Below are 22,069 nucleotides of genomic sequence, written 5' to 3'. Positions count from 1 at the left end.
GGCCTTTCGGAACATGGTACGCAAGTGTAACTACCCATCACCTGCCGTTGAAGAGCGTCTTGTCCGCAACCGTTTCGTCGTGGGTTTGGCGGATTCTCACCTTTCAGACAAGCTGTGCCGCACTCCGAGCCTTTCCCTGGACGACGCACTCGTGCAAGCTCCTCAGCACGAAGATGCCGAACGCGAGAAACAACGCCTGTCCCTCACTGCTGGGCGACTGCCTACGGTAGCTCACGTGGACGCGGTGACTTCACATAAACCCGCGCAGCGTGCATGCGGACGACGCAACAAACGGGACTCTGGTAACTTTGCCTACTTTGCGTCACGTGACCGGCCCGACGGTTCGCACACGAGCAACAGAGCCGGCGAGCCTTCGAAAGGCGGCCTAGGCCTAAGTGGGCAGTGCCAATTTTGCGGTCACGAGTTTCACCGATGGTCTGACTGTCCAGCGGCCAAAGCGGTCTGTAACCACTGCAAGAAACGAGGCCACTTCGCGGTGGACAGCCCAATGGACAGCCCAATGGGTGGTGAATCTGGGAAGCTCTGCAAGGAACCTTATGTCGCTAGGTTCTAGCGCCATAAAAGGTAGAATTCATTTTGTTATCATTTGCAGGCAGCTACACGAATGCAGTGCTGCTTACAAAGGACCACCTTGCTTAGGCATGACAATTTGTTATCGAATATTTCTTATCACAACGCTCTCGCTTGAAATGGAATAGGTGACTGAGAGAAAGAGGGAAGTGCCGCAACAAGACAAACATGTATCCAGTGGTTTTAACGATAGGTTTAAAAACTGGCTACGCTTCTTTGGTTTGCTTGCGTTGACCGCGAAGTTCGTACGCCGGATGTAATAGCGTTCTTTTCAGGCGCTTTCGGCTAACAGGCCCCTTCGGCACAGAATTAATTTCGCGCTAATGAGCTCGCATAAACGCGAGTGCTGTATAACCGAAAGTGGTACAAATACAGCACGCGGAATATACGCGTCGTCTTCATGTGCAGCGTAAGCCGCTGAAACCAGGAAAAGAAACAGCGTCGTCTCGAAAAAATAGATGTCTACATATGGAGGCGGTTTCCATGCCTTCTCGCATAAACGCCGCTCGGCTACCAGGCTTAATAATTGAGCCTTGGTCATACGAATATCTGTTAGGTCACTGAATTGCCGTGTAACCGAAGCTAGAACACAACACGTTGGATGCGCGTCGTTGAATACCCGGTTCGTCTTGGCGGCGCACAAGCGGCACGACCACCATACAAAGCGGAGAAGAGGATGCGCGATTCGAGCACTAAAACGCAAGTGCGTTCGTACAAGATGAGGGGGCATGACGCTTAGAAGCCGCTGTTCTTTTCACAGAAATCCGTCGTATCACCGCTTCGTATTCTCGAAAAGCCCCGGTGAGCCACTGACTGCCTGCCTGCGCCTGCAATGGATGTCACTTGTCACGAAAACAACCACCCCGCTTACCTACCCCAGAAAAAGTATCCTGGCGCTGCCCCAGGGAAGCGTAGCGTTTGGTACTTGTCTATATTCTAGCAGACTAGAACTTGATGTTTAACGCGATAGCGTTAGATAGCTTGTTTGCTGAAATTCCGGTGTCGGCGTAGGTGTCGTTCGTGACAGATGCAAAGAAATAATAAACATCTTCTGTACGAGTGGAAATCAAACCCCGGCCTACTACGTGGCAAGCAGTTGTATCACAGAGCCACACAAGTGCTTGAAACTCTTTCGGAAGAGAACCCTACACAAATGTCGTGTGGTGCGAGGAGTCTCTTAACACAGGTTATATTCCGTGACAGAAACGTAGAATTACACGAGGCGACAAAACAAGGGAATTGCGTAACGAGCGGATAGTTGAAAGGCCTGCCAATTTAAAAGCGCTATGGTATTGTGTCACGTAACTCGGGAGCGCTTGCAATGTCGGAATGGAGTTGGGAGAGAGAGAGAAGAGAGACTTGGGAGAGACCGTGGGGGCACTGCAAACAGAACTTTATCGAACGCCACGGCAAACAAAACACTAAGACGCACTCAATATTTACAACAAAAGGTAACGAGTGCAGAAATGCAAAGTTAACGCGCAGTCACTAACCTTACACAACATTCGAGCTATGTCTAGCTCCTCTCAACTCGAGCGCCTGGCCACTATGGCCTCTCAGTTAGTCGCGCTACACATAGAACGTTCTTACTCCGTTCGTGGAGTCCGCTGACTCAATCGAGTTCCAAAGTCGACGCCCGGTCCCGTCGTCGAGGCTCCTGCCGAAGTCTCAGGGCCGCCGTCGTTGATCAGACGCCTCGCTGATCATCCTCCTTGCCGATGCCTCGTTCCCCGTCGAGAACAACGGTCTTTCCCGGTTAGGCCTACTGTCGGCCTCTCCTCAGTGCCACTTGCTCGAACTGTCGACGTGGCTCTCCGGGGATTGTCGGTGGGTTGCCGTCTCGTCGAGCTGGGGTAGTGCCGCAGGTGCCATGAGAACTGCGTGATGAGGCTGCCGCAAGCCCGGGACGCCTCGCTCGGTAGACACCAAGGTCGACGGCCACCCTCCCGGGGCATGCAAAACGCTGCCTCCAGAACTCAGCCCTGCTGTTCCCGCCGCGGACGCGACGCTGGCCTGCACCACCTTGCTCCTCGACGACTCCACCGAACAATGACCAACTCTTCTTCCGTGGTCTCCCACCTCAGCTCGGGTCGCGTGGCACGCGCCTTTCTCCGGCCAATGGCTTGCGTCGACGTGGCGGGGGTGCACACCATCGGGTATTTTTCCATTCCCCGCACACCATCGACGCCTTGCGTTGTCCGGCACGCGCCCCGTGCCCCTTTACTCATGACATTGGGCCCCCTTTTAAGTGTTTTTTCTTAAAAAAACTGCTTCTCCTCTTCAGGGTTGCGGCCCTCTGCTCTTCTGATGTCTTAAACTTCTGACTCGCATTCTCTTCTCTTATGGTCCCATCTACTTTCACTGCACCATGGTGAACACCACGAACTTTCACGAGCACGTCATCAAACATTACACTGAACCGTTCGTGATGTCCACAAGTTCATCGTCCTTAACACTATAGGCTGCAGTCTCTACCCCTGCCGAAATAACTACTCACAAAACTCTTAACAAATCTGCACAAATACAGTGTCTACTGAGATCTATTCCAATAACGACGTCCATTAATATACTCAAACCCTTTTTCAATTCACAAAAATAGTTTTACCACAATAGCAGCTGCTCGTTTGATGCCCCATGCTTAAGCCTGTGCTTCTTCACATTGCGCATCTTTTTCACTTTTTTCCTGCGCCTATTCGCTACACAATGTCTTGAACGCTCACTGCCGCTGACGCTTCTGTTTCTGTTCACCCGACGCATCTTTGAATCGACTTTCCCAGGCTGCGTCTTACATCGGTGTCCGTCACTCTTTACCAGTACCACTCTCTCTCTGTACAAATAATGATGGCCTTCTTTACACGTTTTCTGAACATTCTTTTTCAATCGCTTTACGCGTCTGCCTTTGACAACTTGGGCAGCTTTCCCCGCGTCCTGATAATTACTACCAGGTTTCGGCACTTTTGGAGCTGTGCTAATATCCTTTCCTTTTACACCTTTACCATCGTGCGTCTGAGGCAATGCAATGATCTTCTTACCCGCTGGCATTACATCTTGCGAGAGCTCAACGCTTCTTCCTTCAACGGGCATGTCTATCAGCGACGAGCTACATTCTATCTCCCTGTTACCTGGATGCGTCGCGTTCACTTCCTTCATGCCTTGTCCTATGACATCCGCCTCCAGTTCGTTCCCTGTTGCTCTGTTACAAGTATATGGTACATCCGAGCCATTTCTCTTCTGCTCATTACTTACAAGGCTGTTTTTATCTGCACAACGCGCGTGCTCACTACGGTGTTTTCTTCTGTCCATCCTCTTAATAACCCAATACCTCTTTGAGCCAACTTTCCTAGAAAGCGTCCTACCTCTATGACCATGACTGGTCCCTTGTCCCACTCTATATCCACCCAGAAAATCAGGACATATTTTCTGCACTTTCGGAGCGGTCTTTCTCTTTATTCTGACGCATCTACCGCTAACCTGAGCATCCGATCTTGCGTCCTGTGGAATACAGCCAGTTTTCGGTGCTTTCAGAGCTATCGGCGTTCCCTTTACTTTTGCGCGTTTACCAACATGCGTCTGAGACCCTCCATTCATCCTACTCCTCTCTGGTGTTACCTCCCGCGAACGCTGAGTGCTTGTTTCTTCATTAGGCACGTCTCTCAGCGAAACGCGGTCCTCTGTTTCTATGTTGCATGAATGCTCCATGTTCTTTTCCTCTATGCCCTCTTCAGGAACACTGGCATGCAGTTCGCTAACCGTTGCTATACCATCACTATATGCAACGCTTGAGTCCTTTTTGTTTTGCTCATTTCTAAAAAGACTGGTCGCTACCACTACCTGGGAGGAACATCTGACAATTTTAAAACAATTGTTTGCCAGAGTGCGACAAGCAGGACTAAAGATCGAACCACAGAAATGTGAAGTGGCGATGGGCACCGTCACCTTTTTGGGACATCAGTTGGGAGACGGCAACATCCGACCAGTGGAGAGCACAATAAAGAAGATTGTCTGCGCTGCTAAGCCTGAGACGAAGAAGCAACTCCGGTCATTCCTTGGGCTGGCTGGCTACTACCGCGACCTGATACCCCGCTATGCCGAAAAAGCACAGCCACTCACCGAGATGACTAGGAAGATGGAGAAAAACAAGACTACGTGGACCAAGGATAGAGAAGAAGCGTTTGAATCGCTCAAGAAGGCGTTGTCTTCCGGACCGATAGTCAAAGCACCTGATCTCAAAAGAGAATTTGTGCTCCGGTCCGACGCCTCAGATTCTTGTATAGGCGCTATTCTCATGCAAGACCATGATGGTATCCTCCACCCTGTGTCGTATGCCAGTCGTCAACTTCAGCCTCGCGAAAAAAGGTACTCCGCAATCGAGCGGGAATGCTTAGCTTTGGTTTGGGCGATCGAGAAGTATCATGTATTTCTCTATGGAACATCATTTATCGTACAAACCGATCACCAGCCCTTGCAGTATCTCTTAAAGGCGAAACACCTGAACAGCAGGGTATTACGGTGGAGCCTTGCATTGCAAGAATATTCATTCCGGGTCGAACACATTAAGGGCTCAGAAAATGTTGGGGCGGATTATATGAGCCGGCTGTGAGCTCGTAGTAGGTCCCTAAACACAAGCCGACTACTGTGTTTGCTTTTTCTTTGTTTGTTAGGGTTGTTCTGTGTATGGACGACATTTAGTGATTTGTCGCGCACTGAACTGCAGTTTATTTTTCTCCGAAAAACAAACTCTTTCAAAAGGGGGACTCTTGTTATGAGTGAAGTGCGCGAGTGTGGTGCTTCCGATGGCTGGAGCAGCAAAAACGACGAGGACGACGTACAACGTGCTACTTGCGCGAGCGCGCCGAACATCGGAGCATGGGAAAAAAACGCAAAATAAAAAAATCGCCAAGAGCCACTGCGCCGAAAAGGAAAAAGAAGAAGAGCTGTGCTGGTGGTTCGAAGAACGTGGCTAGGGTGCGGAACGCGAGCTTGTCGGGCGCTTGTACCCGCGCTCTGAAGGCGTCCACCTGGCCGGCGCAAGCCATCACGCGGACCTGGCGACCATTCTACCGGCGTGGCTTTTGCTGAGGCCCCGGCTTGGCGGGGTTGTGGTTCTCGGGCGGGAGACAGCACCGTCGATGACGGCATCCACCGGGAGCGGAAGTGAGTCGTCGGGCTGAGGGCCCGAGCTTGGAGACTTCCACCACCGTGTCCTCCTACCTGACTGCTTGTCTGCCCAGACCATTGGTGAGCCGTACCACTCTTTCCACATGAGGACTATCCTGACGACATTAGCGTGTGGACTTGCACGACACTAAGGCTTATGATAAGTTCCCCTTGTTTAAGGAGCAGTCTATGTATTTGTGATCAGGCTGACGCTTGTTAGCTTATCTTTTGTTGATTCTACTGTTTCCATTTCGTTTATTTTTTTTGTGTGTTCAAATATATGTTCATTTGTCTGAAAATCAAACGCTCACCTCCGTGTCTTATTCAAGAATAGTAATGCACAGCCGATTCAACTGGCTTTATTAAACGAACCTGTCACAGGTATAACTAATCATTATGAGCAACAGCATCAACAAAGTGCGCAGCTACACATGTTGCCTGATGGACGCGGACGGAATAATTCGCAAAACGAGAAATCATAGCGTACTGGAAACTTCGCAACTGCACTTGCAGTAGGCATTCTAGGATAGTTTGGGATGGCCAATGTTACCCGCGCGGACGAGCAGCGTCGGCTTATCCAGCGGGCACGTGGTGTGGCGCGAGCCAATGTGGCCCTGAACTAAGGGCTCGACCAAACCAGGAAGACCTCTTATTCCTGTACTAATAAATGTTTCTCTCTCTCTCTCTTTTCTTGCGGTACGGTTGAGGTGTCCACAAATAAGCGAAACCAGGCAAGCGATTAAGAAGACGATGCGAACGGACCCGATGACGCTATCATGTTCTATACATGAAGGACACTCAAGTGTACCCCGATTTGCTTTAGGAGTTGCTTGAGGATAACGTGAGATATTTCGGTAAATGGCAGTGTCACTTTTTATTTAATCATTTTAACTCATATTTACGCAGCGAAAATTTTTTGTAGTATCGGATGGTTTGGCCCGGTCCTAGCTATGATGAGCCAGATAGACGTAGACCACCCTGAAAGTGTGGCCACACAGTAAAGAAGAACGTGCTTAACGATAAGTCATCGGCCTCGCCTTGAACGCCGCCGTGTCCCAAGGGATACAGACCGACAGTTAAGGAGACTGATGGGAATCGAGGCTAAAGCGTCTGCGTCATCACCTATTAAATCGAAGCAAGTAAGATCACTTTTCTGTCTCTCTTGCACAGTTTCGCCAAGAATGTTGGGAAACTACTACACGGCTAACATCCCCCACTCAAAATTTTGGAAGAACATTAAAACAATACTACAAAACTCACACGCAATCTATAAAGTATCGAGCTTTCAGTACATGCCCTTGTTAGAGGTGTACCGGTTCCTACTAAATGTAAAGTTTTTTCTGTCGCCTTGATCATGGACTTAACCATTATGCTCTCGCTACCCATTATGCTCTCGGAACACGCCAAGTCTGGAACCCCAGATAGAGGAGAGCTCCTTAGGTCCTCATATACCAACCTCAAATTGGCCGTTCGACGAAATGTAGCAAGCACAAACAGACACACATACGCGTGCGCGCATTCTCCAAATTGGCCCAATTATCACCAGATAGATTTGCAGCATTTTGCGAATACGTGAACAGAGTGCAGGAGTGCACCTGACAGGGCTGATTGGTACATCGTTACAACGGGAACAAACAGCGCTGGACACGGAGCGGTGACATACCGACAAACAGGGCGCTGATCAGCGCCCAGTCTGTCGTTCTATCACCGTGCTATGTCTAGGGCTGTTTGTTCCCGTTATAACCGGACTCATTAATACTTGTTCTGAAAAAGATTACGAAATAGTGCATATGGCGTTGCTACTACGCGAATTTCAGCTATACTGAAAAAATAAACAAAAAACATTTCAGTCCGCTTATGAGCGAGTTTCTTAATTATCTACTATACAGTTACACAGAACAACCATGGCTCTTCAGAAGAAGACTAAAAAGAAGCAAGAAAGATATTGCTCACCCACTTCGCTAAAATTTTCTGTCAATGGTACTTCAAATAACATGTGTGGTACCTGACCTTGCAGTGATCGTTCACCTTCCGGGAGAGGCCGAATTCGCAAATTGTGACTGACAATTCCTTCCTGTAAGATTGAGAGCGGGTGACCAAATTACCGAATGAGTGTATATTTTTGTTATATATACTTATAGAAAAATAAAAAGTAAGTCTGCATAATCACTATTGTGATTGGTTAAAAATGACGTCTTATACACACGTGAAAAAAAAATGAGAGACGTAAAATGAGCAGAACGGGTCCTAAAGCCGAACGAACAAGGCTGCGCCGCTTGGCATCATCTGCTGGCTCAGGTTGGCTAGGAGGGAGAGGAATGCGTAGCCATTTATCTGCCTGCTTAGCGAAAAGCCTGTCTGACCTCCTGTGACTCAAGACAAGCGAGAAACTGAGCTTCAAGAACGGAAACAGTAGGCTTGTGGAATCAGGCAGACAGACCTCGATGCTGGGAGTCCACAAATTATATTTCATCATAAGCCATTTAGACAGACGCGGCACGAACAGGCGCAGCCATCGCGTGCTTGGCGTGTCGTAGTCGTCCTCTCTTGTTCGGATTCTTCTGGGACGTACGGCGCGCTACGGGAGCCCCCTGTCTGTTCCTAACAAGGGAGCCCCGCAGGGGTCTGTAATATCCCCGCTGCTTTTCAATGTAGCAATGATAGGCATCGCGCGGAAACTACAACAAATTCAGGGAGCCCACCATGCGCTTTATGCGGATGATATTACGCTATGGGCCACACAGCGTTCCCTCAGAGAAAATGACTCATCTGCAACAAGCGGCAACCTGCGTTGAGGATTACGTGCGTAATTGTGGCCTCGCCTGCTCCACAGAGAAGTCGGAGCTTCTCCGCATCTGGCATTCGAAGAAAAATAAACCCAACCCCCAACATCCCAGCCATCGGCTACGCATTATGCTGGCCGGGCAAGAAATACCGGAAAAAACTATTGTACGCATCCTAGGCATGTGGATACAGTCGAACCGTCAGAGCAGCCACACTCTCAGCACCCTTCGCACCACCACTGTACAGGTCTCTCGTATGATAGCGCGAGTGACCGCTCGTCGCCACGGTATGCGAGAGGAGGATACACTAAAACTCGTCCGCAGCCTCGTCGTCAGCAGAGTGACCTACAGCCTTCCTTATCAGCGTCTCACTAAAGCGGAGGTAGACCAGATATACGCTATGTTACGACGGGCTTACAAGGCAGCCCTTAAGCTCCCTCTTGAAACCTGTAACAACAAACTTTTAAGTCTCGGCGTTCACAACACATTTGAAGAGTTACGGGAAGCGCAACTGGCCACCCAACTCTCCCGGCTCACGCGGACTTCTACCGGCAGGGACCTACTGCGGCGCCTTGGGCATATGGGCCTCCTTCGAGATATCGCTAAACAACAACCTGTTCCATCAAACCTCCAAGCAACCTACAAGGTTGCCCCCATACCCCGTAATATGGATCCTCAACTCCATCATGGCAGGCGGGAGGCCCGATTCGAGGCTCTACGGAAACAACACTTAAATAAGACGAGCGCAAGATATGTAGATGTAGCGCTGTACACTGGTAATCGCGATAAGGCTGTAGCCACGGTGGTCGACCATCGTCTTCGCGAAATCACCAGTGCATCAATCCGCTGCTCTTCCATTACGGAGGCTGAAGAAACGGCCATCGCTTTGGCCATTGCCACCGGCAACCACCAAAGACGGTCACTAGATATTCTCACGGACTCTCAAGCGGCCTGTAGAAATTTCCTGAATGGGCGAGTCGGTCAAGCGGCGATTAGCATTCTCCGTGGTGCACCAGATCCCAACGACACTCTTGACACACGAAACCCCATCATCCGGCACAGGATAATATGGACACCTGGTCACATGGGGCTGGAGGGGAACCAGGAGGCAGACAGGGTGGCTCGAGGGTACACAACAGACCGATCACCCCATGACCTTGCCTCCGAGGAGCCTATCCCGGTCCCATGTGAGTATGCGGCCATCCTAAATCACTACAAGGGACTCAGACGTATCTACTCCCTCCCCCATAAGAAGCTCACAAAGGAGGAAGCTACCAGCTGGCGCTTAATCCAGACCGGAACGTATCCGAACTTACATTTTCTCAATAAAATGCACCCGACAGAATACCCTGCGCGCTGCCCATGGTGCTCTGAGAAACCCACATTAATACACACTACATGGACTTGCCGGTCTATCCCCGGCCTGCCCCCCATTGACCAAGCTAGTGTGGAGCGGTGGGAGGAGTTGCTGGCCAGCGATAGCCTTGATGATCAGATCAGTTTGATCGACAGGGCACGCAGGGCGGCAACTGCCTGTGGCATCCTGGACTGAGGGCAGCCAGCACTGCTAGATGGTAATTGCGGACCAAGCATCACAAACCCCTTTCTGTTAATAAATGTTTATTCTCCTCCTCCTAGCGAGGAAGACAAGAGTACGTTACAGGTGGCCAGTTGCAGACTGTTGAACTGCAAAATACACGCGGCGCGTAGGATATTCTGGAGTGATTGTAAGAGCAGTTGTTGAAGCGTCGTTATCTAAGTACGCATGTTTAAGGTGGCTGACGGAAACCGTATCTTCCCGGCTGTTCATGAGCAGGAGGAAGTATCTAAATGTGAAAATATCTAAGTATGGAAATATCTAAGTACCTTAAAAGGGTCATCATACGGGGACTCTAAGGAAGGCCACACGGCATCGCGTCGCACAAAAACGTGCGCGCAGTTTTCCTGACATACACACGACGGTATGTTCGTCATTTTCGGGGAGGAACTACGGCACGCAAAGCGTTGCGTAGAAGGTATGCGTAGTGGGAAACGTCTGCAGGTGCCGTGCCTGAGTCGCTGATGAATTCACCAGGAACTCAAAGAGTGGCGCGAACTGTCAGCTCGGTGATGTTTATGGAGGAATTACTACGAAGAGACGTGCAGGTGCCAATGTATAACGAAAGGAAGGCGTTCGGTCCAGCGTGAAGGAAAAGTGGAAACCATGAGTGATGCCTTCAATTGGCGATGAAAACATTCGATAATTCTGTTGGCGATCGGGTGGTTAGAGGTAATTTTGATGTGGTTGACACCGAGAAGCGGAGATAGATAGGCGAACATGTTGAGTCGAATTGGCGACCACGGCGAGTCGTAATTGTGGAATTGAAACCGTAGCGGCTAATCAACAGAGTGCCGAGTGCTTGAGCTGTCGACTCCGCAGTCATATTATGAAGAGGCTTCGCTTCAGGCCTTCTTGTTGAAGCTATCAATGCAGGTTAGCAGGTAGCGATGGTTCCCGCGTGGAGGAAGGGACCAACAATATCGACGTGTTAGATGGCTGAAGCGAGCGCCCGAGGCAGGCAGCGTACCAGGAGCGGTTACAGTGAGATGGTGCACTTTAGACTGTTCACACCTGAGGCACGTGCGCGACCAACGACGAACGTGTACGTTAATCATATTGAGTGGATTCAGCGCAAACAATGAGGACAGACGTGAAGAAGGGACACGAATATCAGCGCTGTCCTGTCCGTTCTTCACCTCTGTCCTCGTTGTTCGCGCTGAGTCCACTCAATATGTCTAACAGAATCCAACTCGCCCAATTGCCAGTTATTCTGCAGTGTACGTTAATGCTCGGCGACACATAACGAGAAGTGATGAGTCGCTGTATGGCGCCAATAGCAGGCCGAGCCAAACAATGCAGGCATCAAAGACTGCTCGACGGAATGAGAGAGACATGTAGGGCACGTAGGTCCGCAGAGGATGGCCCGCGGAGGCACTGCTTGCTTCCGGGGCAAGATCGGAAAGTCGCAGCTCCGAAGATCACGTACGTTTTCGTTGCGAATACTATAAAGTAAAAAGATGGAAAAAAAGAAAGTTTTTCGGTCAGTTACGAAATCATGGTCACACGCCCACAGCCGCACATCTCGTCCACATGGCTGAGCACCCACACTTGTGGACGAATATATATGGACTACAGGAATGCGCTGTACTGGAGACACAAAGCGAATGTAAAACTGTTAACACACCAATGACCAAATTATTGACATATTTCGTGATGGTGTAATCAAGGCCTCTTCTAGAACAACGTCGAACGTCGATTTGGGGACAGGTAGATTTGATAAACTCGCGAACTGCGAAAGCTTTGTGCCGAACACCCGCTTCGGTAGTCGCGCAATGCGCGTCCCGTCAAGCCGTTCCAGACGCTCACGAACACTAGAAAGAAGACAAAAATTGGCCGCGTATCTGCGTGCTTCGCTGCAAATGTTGTCTAAAGACGATAGAAGAGGCGCTGCGTGAGATATGAACGCCATCTGGCAATACGTCTGGTAGTCCCGGCGCAGCAGCAGGCAAGACCGGCGGTGACCAACGCGACCGGCGGGGACGCCAGCCAGCCCAAACACGCGGTTTGGCGCGAAGCGCCGAAGCAGAAGAAACGTCCGCACTCAACGAGTACTCTCCACACACTCTTTTATATTCACGTCGCCTGGGTAAAGCAGGAATGCTAGAGCGGCGCCCCATGGCACTCGTACAGTGCAATACTGAACTGAAACCGAAACACAACAATGAGCTCGCGCAGAGGGCACGGAGGAAGCCAAGTTTCGGCGCAGTCGCATTTCCAGCGCAGCTTAAGAAACTAGGGTCTCTAGAATTACGTATCTATGTATTTTCTATTAAAGGAACACACCACCTAATACTTACCTAGTGATGTTGCGTCTCAGATATGCGTAATGTTTGCTTTTTGATCAACAATGTACACAAGTATGAACCTAGTGAGCCGTTCACGATGGCTGGCCCTTGTGCAAGTGGTTCAACTTTGGCCGAGTGGCTAAATCGAGGGACGTGCCGACAAACAGAAAGACAGACAGACAGAAAGACAGACCAAAATTTCTGCGTTTAAGTTCCCCAAGAAAGACTATCGTCTTTAAAAGATGCAGTGCCGATGCCGTCTGAGTACACCATTCCAGGAAACGCAGCTAGTATTGTGCAAAAAAAAAGTAGAAAATCGAAGCCATGCATGCTCTGAAGGTGGATGACCAGCGATGTTCGTGGGCAGAAGTCCGTGGGAAGATGGAAGCTTAGCGCTTGTGTGTGTCGCATTCTCCTGTCTTTCGTCCCTGAAGTTCGCGCTATTTAGATGTTCAAAAGGAAGCTTGAAGTAGTGAAAAATACGTGAACATGGGGTGTCGCTGGATCCGACGTTTCGACAAATGGACTTGTCCTCTTCAAGGCTGCAACTGGTTTCCTTAGCGCGTGCGTATATATGCTTGGTACCCTTTCATCCAAACCAAACAAAAGAGGAGGTAAGCATGACTACGAAAACGGGAATAGTGATGGCGGAGAAGGGAGGGGCCGGCGTGGCGACTTGGGTGAGTCGAAATGAAACAGGAAACAGTCAGAGTAAAGAAAGCATGTAAATCAGCGAAACGCCTGCCTCCCTTTCTACCCCTCCACAGAAATACCACTGCCACCACCCCACGCTCTTTTAACACAAAAGTGTTTTATGCAGAGGCCCACCAGACTTCCATGACGTATTTCCGTCACGGAAATACGCTGGCAAAATGCACGCGATCAAACGGCAAAAAAACTACAAGAAAGTTTCGTAAATGGGAGTCGAACATACGACCTCTAGGTCCGCGGCAATAGCTGACGGGCGCTGTACCCACTGGGCTACAGCCACGCACTCGTTGTTTCGTTATTTGCAGGAGGCTTCGCGAATGCATCATCTATCTCACACTTTCCTCTCACACAGTGCTCTTGGTTCGCGGGTGGTGTCGCCGTCTGGGAGCGGTAGAGTGAAGTAATGCGTGGCATGGCGATAAGCTCTGGCAACGCGCCGTTGCACCGTTGCTACGGCCGTCCCATTCGGTGCGTTCCTAAAAGAAGTGCAATGTTGTCAACGGCTTAAAACACCACGAGGTGCCGGCTTTCGCCTGGCTTTAGCCCAAGCCTCGTTCATAACAACCGTCTATATTAAACATAGCTCTGCGACGCTCGCATGGCTTTCACATCGCGTTCCCCGCTCGAACCATGAGAAACCACGGCAAGACTAGTGGGGTCACACGACGCACGTCGCGTTTTTAAAGGCGTAGGTTACCCTATTACTAGGAACCGCACGCCTTGACGTTTCTCTTCTCAAATGACGACGCTTTGAAAGAGTGCATGTCGAGTACAAGTGTTGATTATGTGCATGTCGACGCCATCTTTGCGCGGGATTCACCATATGCTGTGTTCAGGTGTAAGTTAACTACTACAGCTACCACAAAGGTTTAATCATGATCATGAACGTTAGTCGTCGGGATGAAGATGTGCCACCAAACGTCAACGTGGGTGCGTCCACACCAAGTAGTGCTATAGTTGCCGAACAAGAATAGACGTTGCGCAAGCTCTCGTATATTAATGCTTAATAAACTTTGAAGTACTTCTGTGAGCTCACCTTTTATTTTCTTGTTATACCGATTCCTATGACGGAGGGATCAAATATGTTTTTTAAATGTGCGGCATTTCTTAGTCGCACCTGCGGCGTCGGCGGCGCCGTCCACACCCCCACTGCGCGTGCTCGGCTCGTCTCATGCCGGCAGCAAGCATCTCCTCTCCCTTTCTCGCATGCTCGGCTCGTCTCGTGCCGGCAGCAGGTCTCTCCTCTCCCTCCCTCTCCTCCTCCCCTCCCTCGCTCGCGCTGCACAACCGTTCAACGCAGACAGCATCTGCTAGCGAGTTTCTTGACTGAAAAAACCGACTGCTCGCGCTGAACTACCGTTCACCAGGGTGTCGGAACGAAATGTTTTTCGTTTCGGTTTTAGTTTCGTTCCACCGCAGAAAGTTCCGTTCCGTTTCTGTTCCGGAACGAAAAAAAAATGTTCTGTAACGGTTCGTAACGTTTTTTTATGGAAAATTTTGAAGCTAAAGTAATCATAAAAAAAACATTTGATTTGTGATGTAGTTACTTGCCTTCCTCCTAAGAAAGCGGGACAAGGGTAAAACACGTTCTTCAGAGGAGCGGAAGTAACTGTACGATGAATTCCTACAAACTAGCACAAACCAGTATACCCTTCAAAGTCATAGTATTTCTTTTTCCAAATTCAATCACGATTTTTAGTGGGCTCAGTGCTTCGTGTCAAGGGAGTGAGCACGATCTCAGAAGCAGCACGTCATTGAGTGTACTCTCTGATGTGCGAGACCGCTGTTCTGATAAAAAGATAGCCAGGCCTACGCGGAATGCGCAGCACAGTCACAGCGAAAGTTGGAAGAGCGGACTTTGTAGAGCCCGTTGTAGAGTCTCTTGGGGCAACTGATACAAGTACACATGCAAGGTACCCACTACGCCATAAATCATCATAATTTTTCTGAAGTAGCGAAGTTCCCACTATGTCATTTTGCGTCATTCTTCGGAGAATCGTGGTATCCGCTACACATCTGTAAGGCATTATGTGCGCTTTTTGCTGTAGCTGATGAGGATGAATTATGGCTGAGCACATTGCAGTGGGTGGGAAGCATTAAACCACACACTCTTTGCGGAATTAGCATTGTGTGATGGCTGGTTGTCGTTGTACTCTTCTGCCACGCTGTACTACATATGTTAACACGATTCCTTGCCCGACATGACGCCTGTATATAGTATTTTTGCAAAGGAGTTATAAGCACCAGCGTGGCACTGTGGTGAAAGACTCGACTGCCACTCAGGGGGCGCGGCCTAAAATCCTATCCGATCGTATAAATTTGTTTCTCATTTCATTTTTTCTTACTTTACGCGACAGTGGTCACGGACACGGGCGGCGGCGGACAACTATGGTGCCAAAATCAGCTGTTGTGATCTCATAAGAGCCTTCGTTGTAACAAACTTCAGCGCCGACAATGCCCTCTCCACTTTGGCCTGCTTGAAAGTCCCGCAAGAGTCCACTTGCGTTAATATAAACATCTCTGGTTGCCATTGTTTTCGTTTTTCGCACAATTTCAACATATCTTTGCTTTGGAATTGCTGCCTGAGGTACGCGTTAATACTGTACCCTGAGATATGCTCACATTGCATGAGCTCAGTTGTTCCGGACTGCGAAGTTTTCTCGTGAACCGAAAAACGATTGAAAAAATTTCGGTTTCACTCCGGAACGAAATAATAAATAATGTTTCGGTTACGTTTTCGTTCCGGTCAAAAATATCGCTTTTTTCGTTTTTCGTTTTCGGTTTTCGTTCCGTTCCGACACCCTGCCGTTCACTGACCACCCCGTATATATAGGCACTGGCTTTTGACGTCCAAGGTAGTGCCTATGTGCGATTTCTCCTGTGCGTGATTAAACAGTGAAAATTCACAGCGTACGTGTAAAATTAAAGTGAGCTTCAAGTGGCCATAACTCTCATCGACCCTTCAGTGTAAACGCGCCTGATCTCACGTCGTTGATGATGATGACGCGATACCCCCGCCACTCTGCGAGGCATTTACTCGTGTTCCTGCCGTGGGAAGATGCGGGAGGCTTTTTTCTCAATCCGTTTGACTCACTTAATTATGCTCTTTAAGCAAAAAAGATAGGCCTGTAGATCATGCTATCTCTTTGATTTTCAATGGGGAAAATATTGCGCAGGTAAATAAAATTCAATTTCTTGGCATATGTTTTCAAAGCGACCTTAGTTGGTCTTACCATGTGGACAACCTTCGAATGAAGATATCAAGGTCGATCGGTCTAATTCGACGCTTGCAGCATCTACTTCCAGGGAGAGTTAAACGGCAGATTTACTTTTCTTTTATCTACTCGCAAATCATGTATTCTGTAAAAACTGCGCGAAAAACGTTTTGTCCCTTTGTCCACGTTTTTCGCGCAGTTTTTACAGAATGCATTACCAACTCGCCCAACAGTCTGTTCTTCTAAGCAAATCATGTATTGCATTTTAGTCTGGGGTACGTGTAACAAAACAAATAGAGAAAGTATAATTCTCCAAAAACGCGCACTAGGTCTAATAACTACCTCGGTCCGAACAAACATGTCTCTTTTTCGTGTGTATAATGTACTGCCATTCCCAGAGTGCTATAGGATGCAACTAGCCATGTTAATCTTTAAAAAAATTAAAGATAATTTTCAGGTTTTTTCTCATACATATTTAAACAGAGGTCTTACATATAATCTGCGTACTGTTGCGTTGGTCGAGCCAATGTGCCGGACCAACTATGGTGTACAGTCACTTGATAACCAAATTGTTTTATTGTGCAACAAGATTCCTACAAGATTGCTACAAACATTAGACAATTTAGGAAGCGAATTATGAATGTAATAAATTGAACACCATTCTAGGATGCTTGTGTTGAAACTATTTAATGTATGTAATATATTTAATGTATTCATTCTTTTCACATTACACTTAAATTTCTATGTATTTTAATATATGTTACACGGTGCTGATTATAGCGCATTTTGTATTTATCGCTGAGGAACAGCTTTGTTTGCATCTTTATCTTTGTCCAATTGCTTTCGTATTCCTCGTTTATTTATTCTTTGTATATATATATTGTATATTCTATATGTTGTCTTGCTGTACCTGCCCGAGGTGCCTCACGAAGAGTGGGCCAAGCCCTTCGTGGGCATTTTGTGAAAATGCCCAAATAAATGAAATGAAATGAAATCCGACACGGCGGCCCCTCCTTCTCCCCCACCCCCAACTCGGCTTTTACAGTTGCCCTTTCATCCTCCCTTGTTTGGGTTGGAGGAGAGGATAAGAAGCGTATACACACATGCGCCAAGGAAAGCAGTTGCAGCCTTGAAGAAGACAAGTCCCTTTGTCAATACGACGGCTCCAGCGACACCCCGTGTTCACGACTTTTTCATTTCTTCACGCTACGCAAGATTAGACAAGGCTATTCCAATGCTTTCTATGCTCCCTTGAACCAAAAGACAAGTAAATGCAGTTTACGAAAGATTTATTTTGAAAGGGCATGCATAATTGCTTTGTCTTCACTATGGTACACACAGAGGTTTGCATTTTTTTGCTTTACTCAGGTGCTTATCTAACGTTCAACCTATGCGCAACCTGTGTACTTTGGTTGCGTGACTTAGATTTGTCAAATGTTTTAGCTGAACCTCACCCATCAAGAACTGAAGGATCCATTTTTTCTCGAGACTTAAATTGTCCGCATTGATGTCTCCGCCAATGATCACCTGCGTGACGTGATCCACTGTCACCCAAAAGAAGTGAGTGCGCATAGATTACTCGATGTCGGTTTTCGATATGTTGGGAGAGATCAACACTGAGAAGAATATTATATCTAGTCTTTACGCCATATGCATACCCGCAGCTTACTTCGCGGCAGGGCTGGGCAGAGATACCAAAATGTATTCCGGAATACAGATGTTGAACTACATGCGTTGGAAGCCTAAATTGGAGATATTGAGATACATTTATCTTTAACGTGAGTGATATTTCGGAGATACATTTGCAGAAAGACGAAATAAGTATTCCCGAATACAGATGAAGGAATACAGATGAATATTTTTGTTATTTCGGGAATGCTGGTATTCTGCAAATACGTTTGGTAAGTACATCATCATATTGTGAATAATGTTGCAGCGTATTCAAACTTGCTAGTCAAGCATATTGCCCGAATCACGAATGAACACGAGCGAATTAAGAAAAAGAATACACTTAATTTACACACAGGATCTGTTTTGCTGAGAATGTTTTCGCGTTAATCGCATTAAGCAGTGGTGCCTTCTCAAATACGCTGTATTTCAAACAGCGTCGGTTAGGCCTCAACAGAACTCTCGCGAAACGGCTGGCCGCTCGAAAAGAAGTAACCTTGAGACAGTCAGATTTGTCGGCACAGGCCGACAACACTGGCTCCGCAATTCTGCTGTCAGGGGCGTCGCGCGCCTTACCACATGGTTATGAGTGCAAATCAGTGCAGCCAACAGGAGGGGACAGAAGAGAGGACACAGAGCGCTGAACTTCCAACAGTTTATTTCTTATGAATGCCTTCGCTTTTATACAGTTACACACTGTTACACCAGCCATGCGCTGGACACGATGATGTTACAATTCATCACGTGGACAAACCTAAATAGATATCTTTTCCCTATCAGTGAGAGTGACAGAGGGGGTACTTACACAACCATCCTTTAAAGAAAAAAATCTTACCTGCCTCGATGATTTTGTGTGTGATGCGATCTCTGCATTTGGCGAGAATGCTACAATCTGAATATCTTGGTCTACACCCACACGTGCTACAGTGAGCGGACAGTCACCCTTGCTTTGACCGATCAACATTGCACAGATGCTCTTTCAACCTTTCATTTAAACAACGACCCGTCTGACCAACGTAATATTTTCCGCATGACAACGGCAGCGTTTAAACTACGTTACATAGACACTCTGTAAATTTATTTGCGTGTTTTGTAGTACACGCCCGATTGGGTCTTGACGCTGGGACAGACATTTTGCACAAACTGCTCAATTTTTGTGCGGCCGAAAAAAGCAGTTTCACATCCACTCGCTGCGCTACTTTTTTCATATTGTGTGCTATCTTAAGCATGCGTCAGGTGGACACACAATCGACTGCGGGTGGGCACGTGTTCTCGCTAGAGAAAAATGAATGTCGCGACGTCTTCATCTTGAGTCGCTTGTGATACAGACCACACCGCGCACTCTCAACAGGAGCGATGCTAATCTGCCGCCAGTTTATGCGCGCTGCCTGCGTGACGTATTCAAGCGTACATAAAGTGAACTGCTTGACGCACGTTTTTCATTTCCCTTGTGAACAAGGCTCTCGTGTGGGAGCCGAAACGTCTTTTGCTGTGTGTTTTAATTTTCACTTTGGTCGGCGCAATGCCTCGAGGTTTTTTACCTTCACCACCTCTGGTGCTTGTTAAAAAAGGACAACGGCTGGCGGTTCTGCGTCGATTATCGCCATCTCAATGGAAACACCAAGAAGGACGTCTATCATCTACCTCGAATTGATGATGCGCTCGACCTTCGATCTGGATACTGGCAAATTTCTGTCGATGACCGGGATCGCCTTTAACAGTTTAAGGTCATGCCTTTTGGGTTGTGCAATGCTCCGGCAACTTTTGAACGCATGATGGACTCTCTCCTACGCGGTTTTAAATTCTCGACCTGCCTTTGCTATCTGGACAAAGTGATTGTTTTCTCGACCACGTTTGAAAACCACCTTCCTCGTCTGTCGGGTATTTTTGACGTCTTTCGCTGTGCTGGCGTCCAGCTTAATGCGTCGAAGTGCACGTTTGGATGCCGTCAGATTAAACTACTTGGCCACCTTGTTGACCATCTGGTGTCCAACCCGACCATGGCAAAATCCGCGCTGTCCGCGAATTCCCGGTTCCACGTTCCACACAAGGAGTCCGCAGCTTTCTGGGGCTCAGCTCGTACTTCCGCCGTTTTGTCATCAACTTCGCGGAAATTGCTCGGCTCCTCACGGATCTTCTCAGAAAGAACGTGGCTTTTTCTTGGGATGAGGACCAAGAACATTCGTTTGCGTCGCTGATTTCCGCGCTCACATCTCCACGTGTGTGGGCTCATTTTGACGCAGCCGCTCGAACAGAGCTTCGCACCGGCGCAAGTGGCCATGGCATCGGGGCTATATTCGGTCAGATACAGAATGGCACAAACAGTGTGATAGCGTACGCTAGCCGGCTTCTGTCACAGTCGGAATGGAATTATTCCATTACCGAGCGGGAGTGCCTACCTCTCGTCTGCGCTATCGCGAAATTCCGTCCGTACCTATATGGAGGCCTGCTCCAAGTCATCACAGACCATCAGGCGCTCTGCTGGCTGTCAACACTCAAGGACCCTACAGGAAGACTAGGCCGATGGGCATTACGATCGCAGAAGTACACTTTCTCGGTAGTGTACAAATCTGGCAAGCTGCGCAGCGATGCCGACTGCTTGTCACGACGCCCTGTTAATCCACTTAACTCCACCTAGGTGGAAGCCGGTGCCTGCATCAAAGCTATCACTGACTGGTGGATGAACAACGCCGCGATCCACTGCTGCTTTTAAAGACAGTAGTCTTTCTTGGGGAACTTAAACGCAGAAATTTTGGTCTGTCCGTCTGTTTGTCTGTCTGTCACCCGATTCAGCCAGCAGGCCAAAGTTTAACCACTTGCTCAACGCCCCGCAATACTTAACAAGTACGGCCGTTCATATTTGTGAGCATTGTCGATCAAAGAACAAATATTACGCATACCTGAGGCCCACCATCAACACATAAGTATTAGGAGGTGTGTTACTTTACTACAAAATACATAGATACGTAATTTTAAAGACCCTATTGTTTCTTAGGCTGCACTGAAAATGCTAGTCTTTTTGCGCTGCGCTGCAAATGCGACGCTATGAGCCAGATGCGGCGATTCAACATAGAGGTGGAGGACTCATGTAATGCGGCCGGCAGAAGACTATTGTCTTTCGACGACATTTGCAGCGAAGCACGCAGATACGCGGCCAATTTTTTATCATTGCCGTCTTCAATCCGGCGATACCGACCCTTCGCTGAGCATGTTCTTGCTTCAAGACAACGTTTTGTATCGCCGCAGCTTACACCGCCATATGGCGCGGAAATTTTACTCCAAGGTGGTAAAGTGGGCATGTTGGTATTCCATGTTTAAGAAGGGTAAGGGCGCACTGAAGACGAACACACAATGAAGGCACACACACGCACACACATAGCGCTTACATTCAACAGTTTATTTTTGTGATCTCGTCACTACTTATAGGCTCCGTGCAGGCGTAACTCCGCTGCACGAGCGAAGGTGTCCCTAGCTGCAAGAAGCGCAGATTTGGCGGGATGCTCTCACGCGCTCGCAATGGGGTGAAATCGAGGAACGATGGCTTTGCTTGGCCGGTGACCGGAGCGACGGTCTGTCAGCGTTATCAACGCGATCAGTCAGCCGCAGGTGGTGGACGATAAGAATAATATAGCATAAAAAATCGCTCCGCGATTTCACCCCTGCTCTCTTCACGCTCCCGCTGTGACGGCACGAGGTATTTTCGCGGGCAGTTCGTTTTGCGTCGGTTGCGCTGTTGGTAGCAATGCCGAACTCCAGGAATAACTGCTGCGTTGTTGGGTACGATAACACTAAGGGCCCGCTCACGCTAGCGGCACGGCAGCTCGCCGTTTGCCGTTTGACGTTCTAAGGCTGCCGTGCGCAAGTGTTTTCGTTCGCGCACGTCTGCCGTTCTTTGCCGTTCGCAGAATAGGTCCGAGACCCATTTTCTCGCCGTTCTCCGGCTGCCGGAGAGCGACGTGGCCAATCAGCGACGGAGGAGCGGTTGCCATGACTACGGCGCACCGCGTCGTCTGCTTTCGGCTTTCCCCGTCGTCTGCGTCTGCTGCGGGACGCTTCGAG

At 48.7% G+C, this 22,069-nt stretch overlaps 1 protein-coding gene across 1 annotated transcript in view; it reads right to left on the bottom strand.

The window, feature by feature from the left end:
• The window catches only part of LOC119394493 (venom metalloproteinase antarease-like TtrivMP_A), a 208,404-nt gene that overhangs the window by 116,504 nt on the left and 69,831 nt on the right, over positions 1-22,069 (bottom strand). The window contains exon 4 of the mRNA XM_037661798.2: positions 7,702-7,822. Coding sequence (XP_037517726.1) covers positions 7,702-7,822 — 121 coding nt within the window. The remainder of the gene's footprint in view (positions 1-7,701; positions 7,823-22,069) is intronic.

This window comes from Rhipicephalus sanguineus, chromosome 5 (assembly GCF_013339695.2).
Source record: "Rhipicephalus sanguineus isolate Rsan-2018 chromosome 5, BIME_Rsan_1.4, whole genome shotgun sequence".
NCBI lineage: Eukaryota > Metazoa > Arthropoda > Arachnida > Ixodida > Ixodidae > Rhipicephalus > Rhipicephalus sanguineus.
This window is presented reverse-complemented; position numbering and strand designations above follow the sequence as displayed.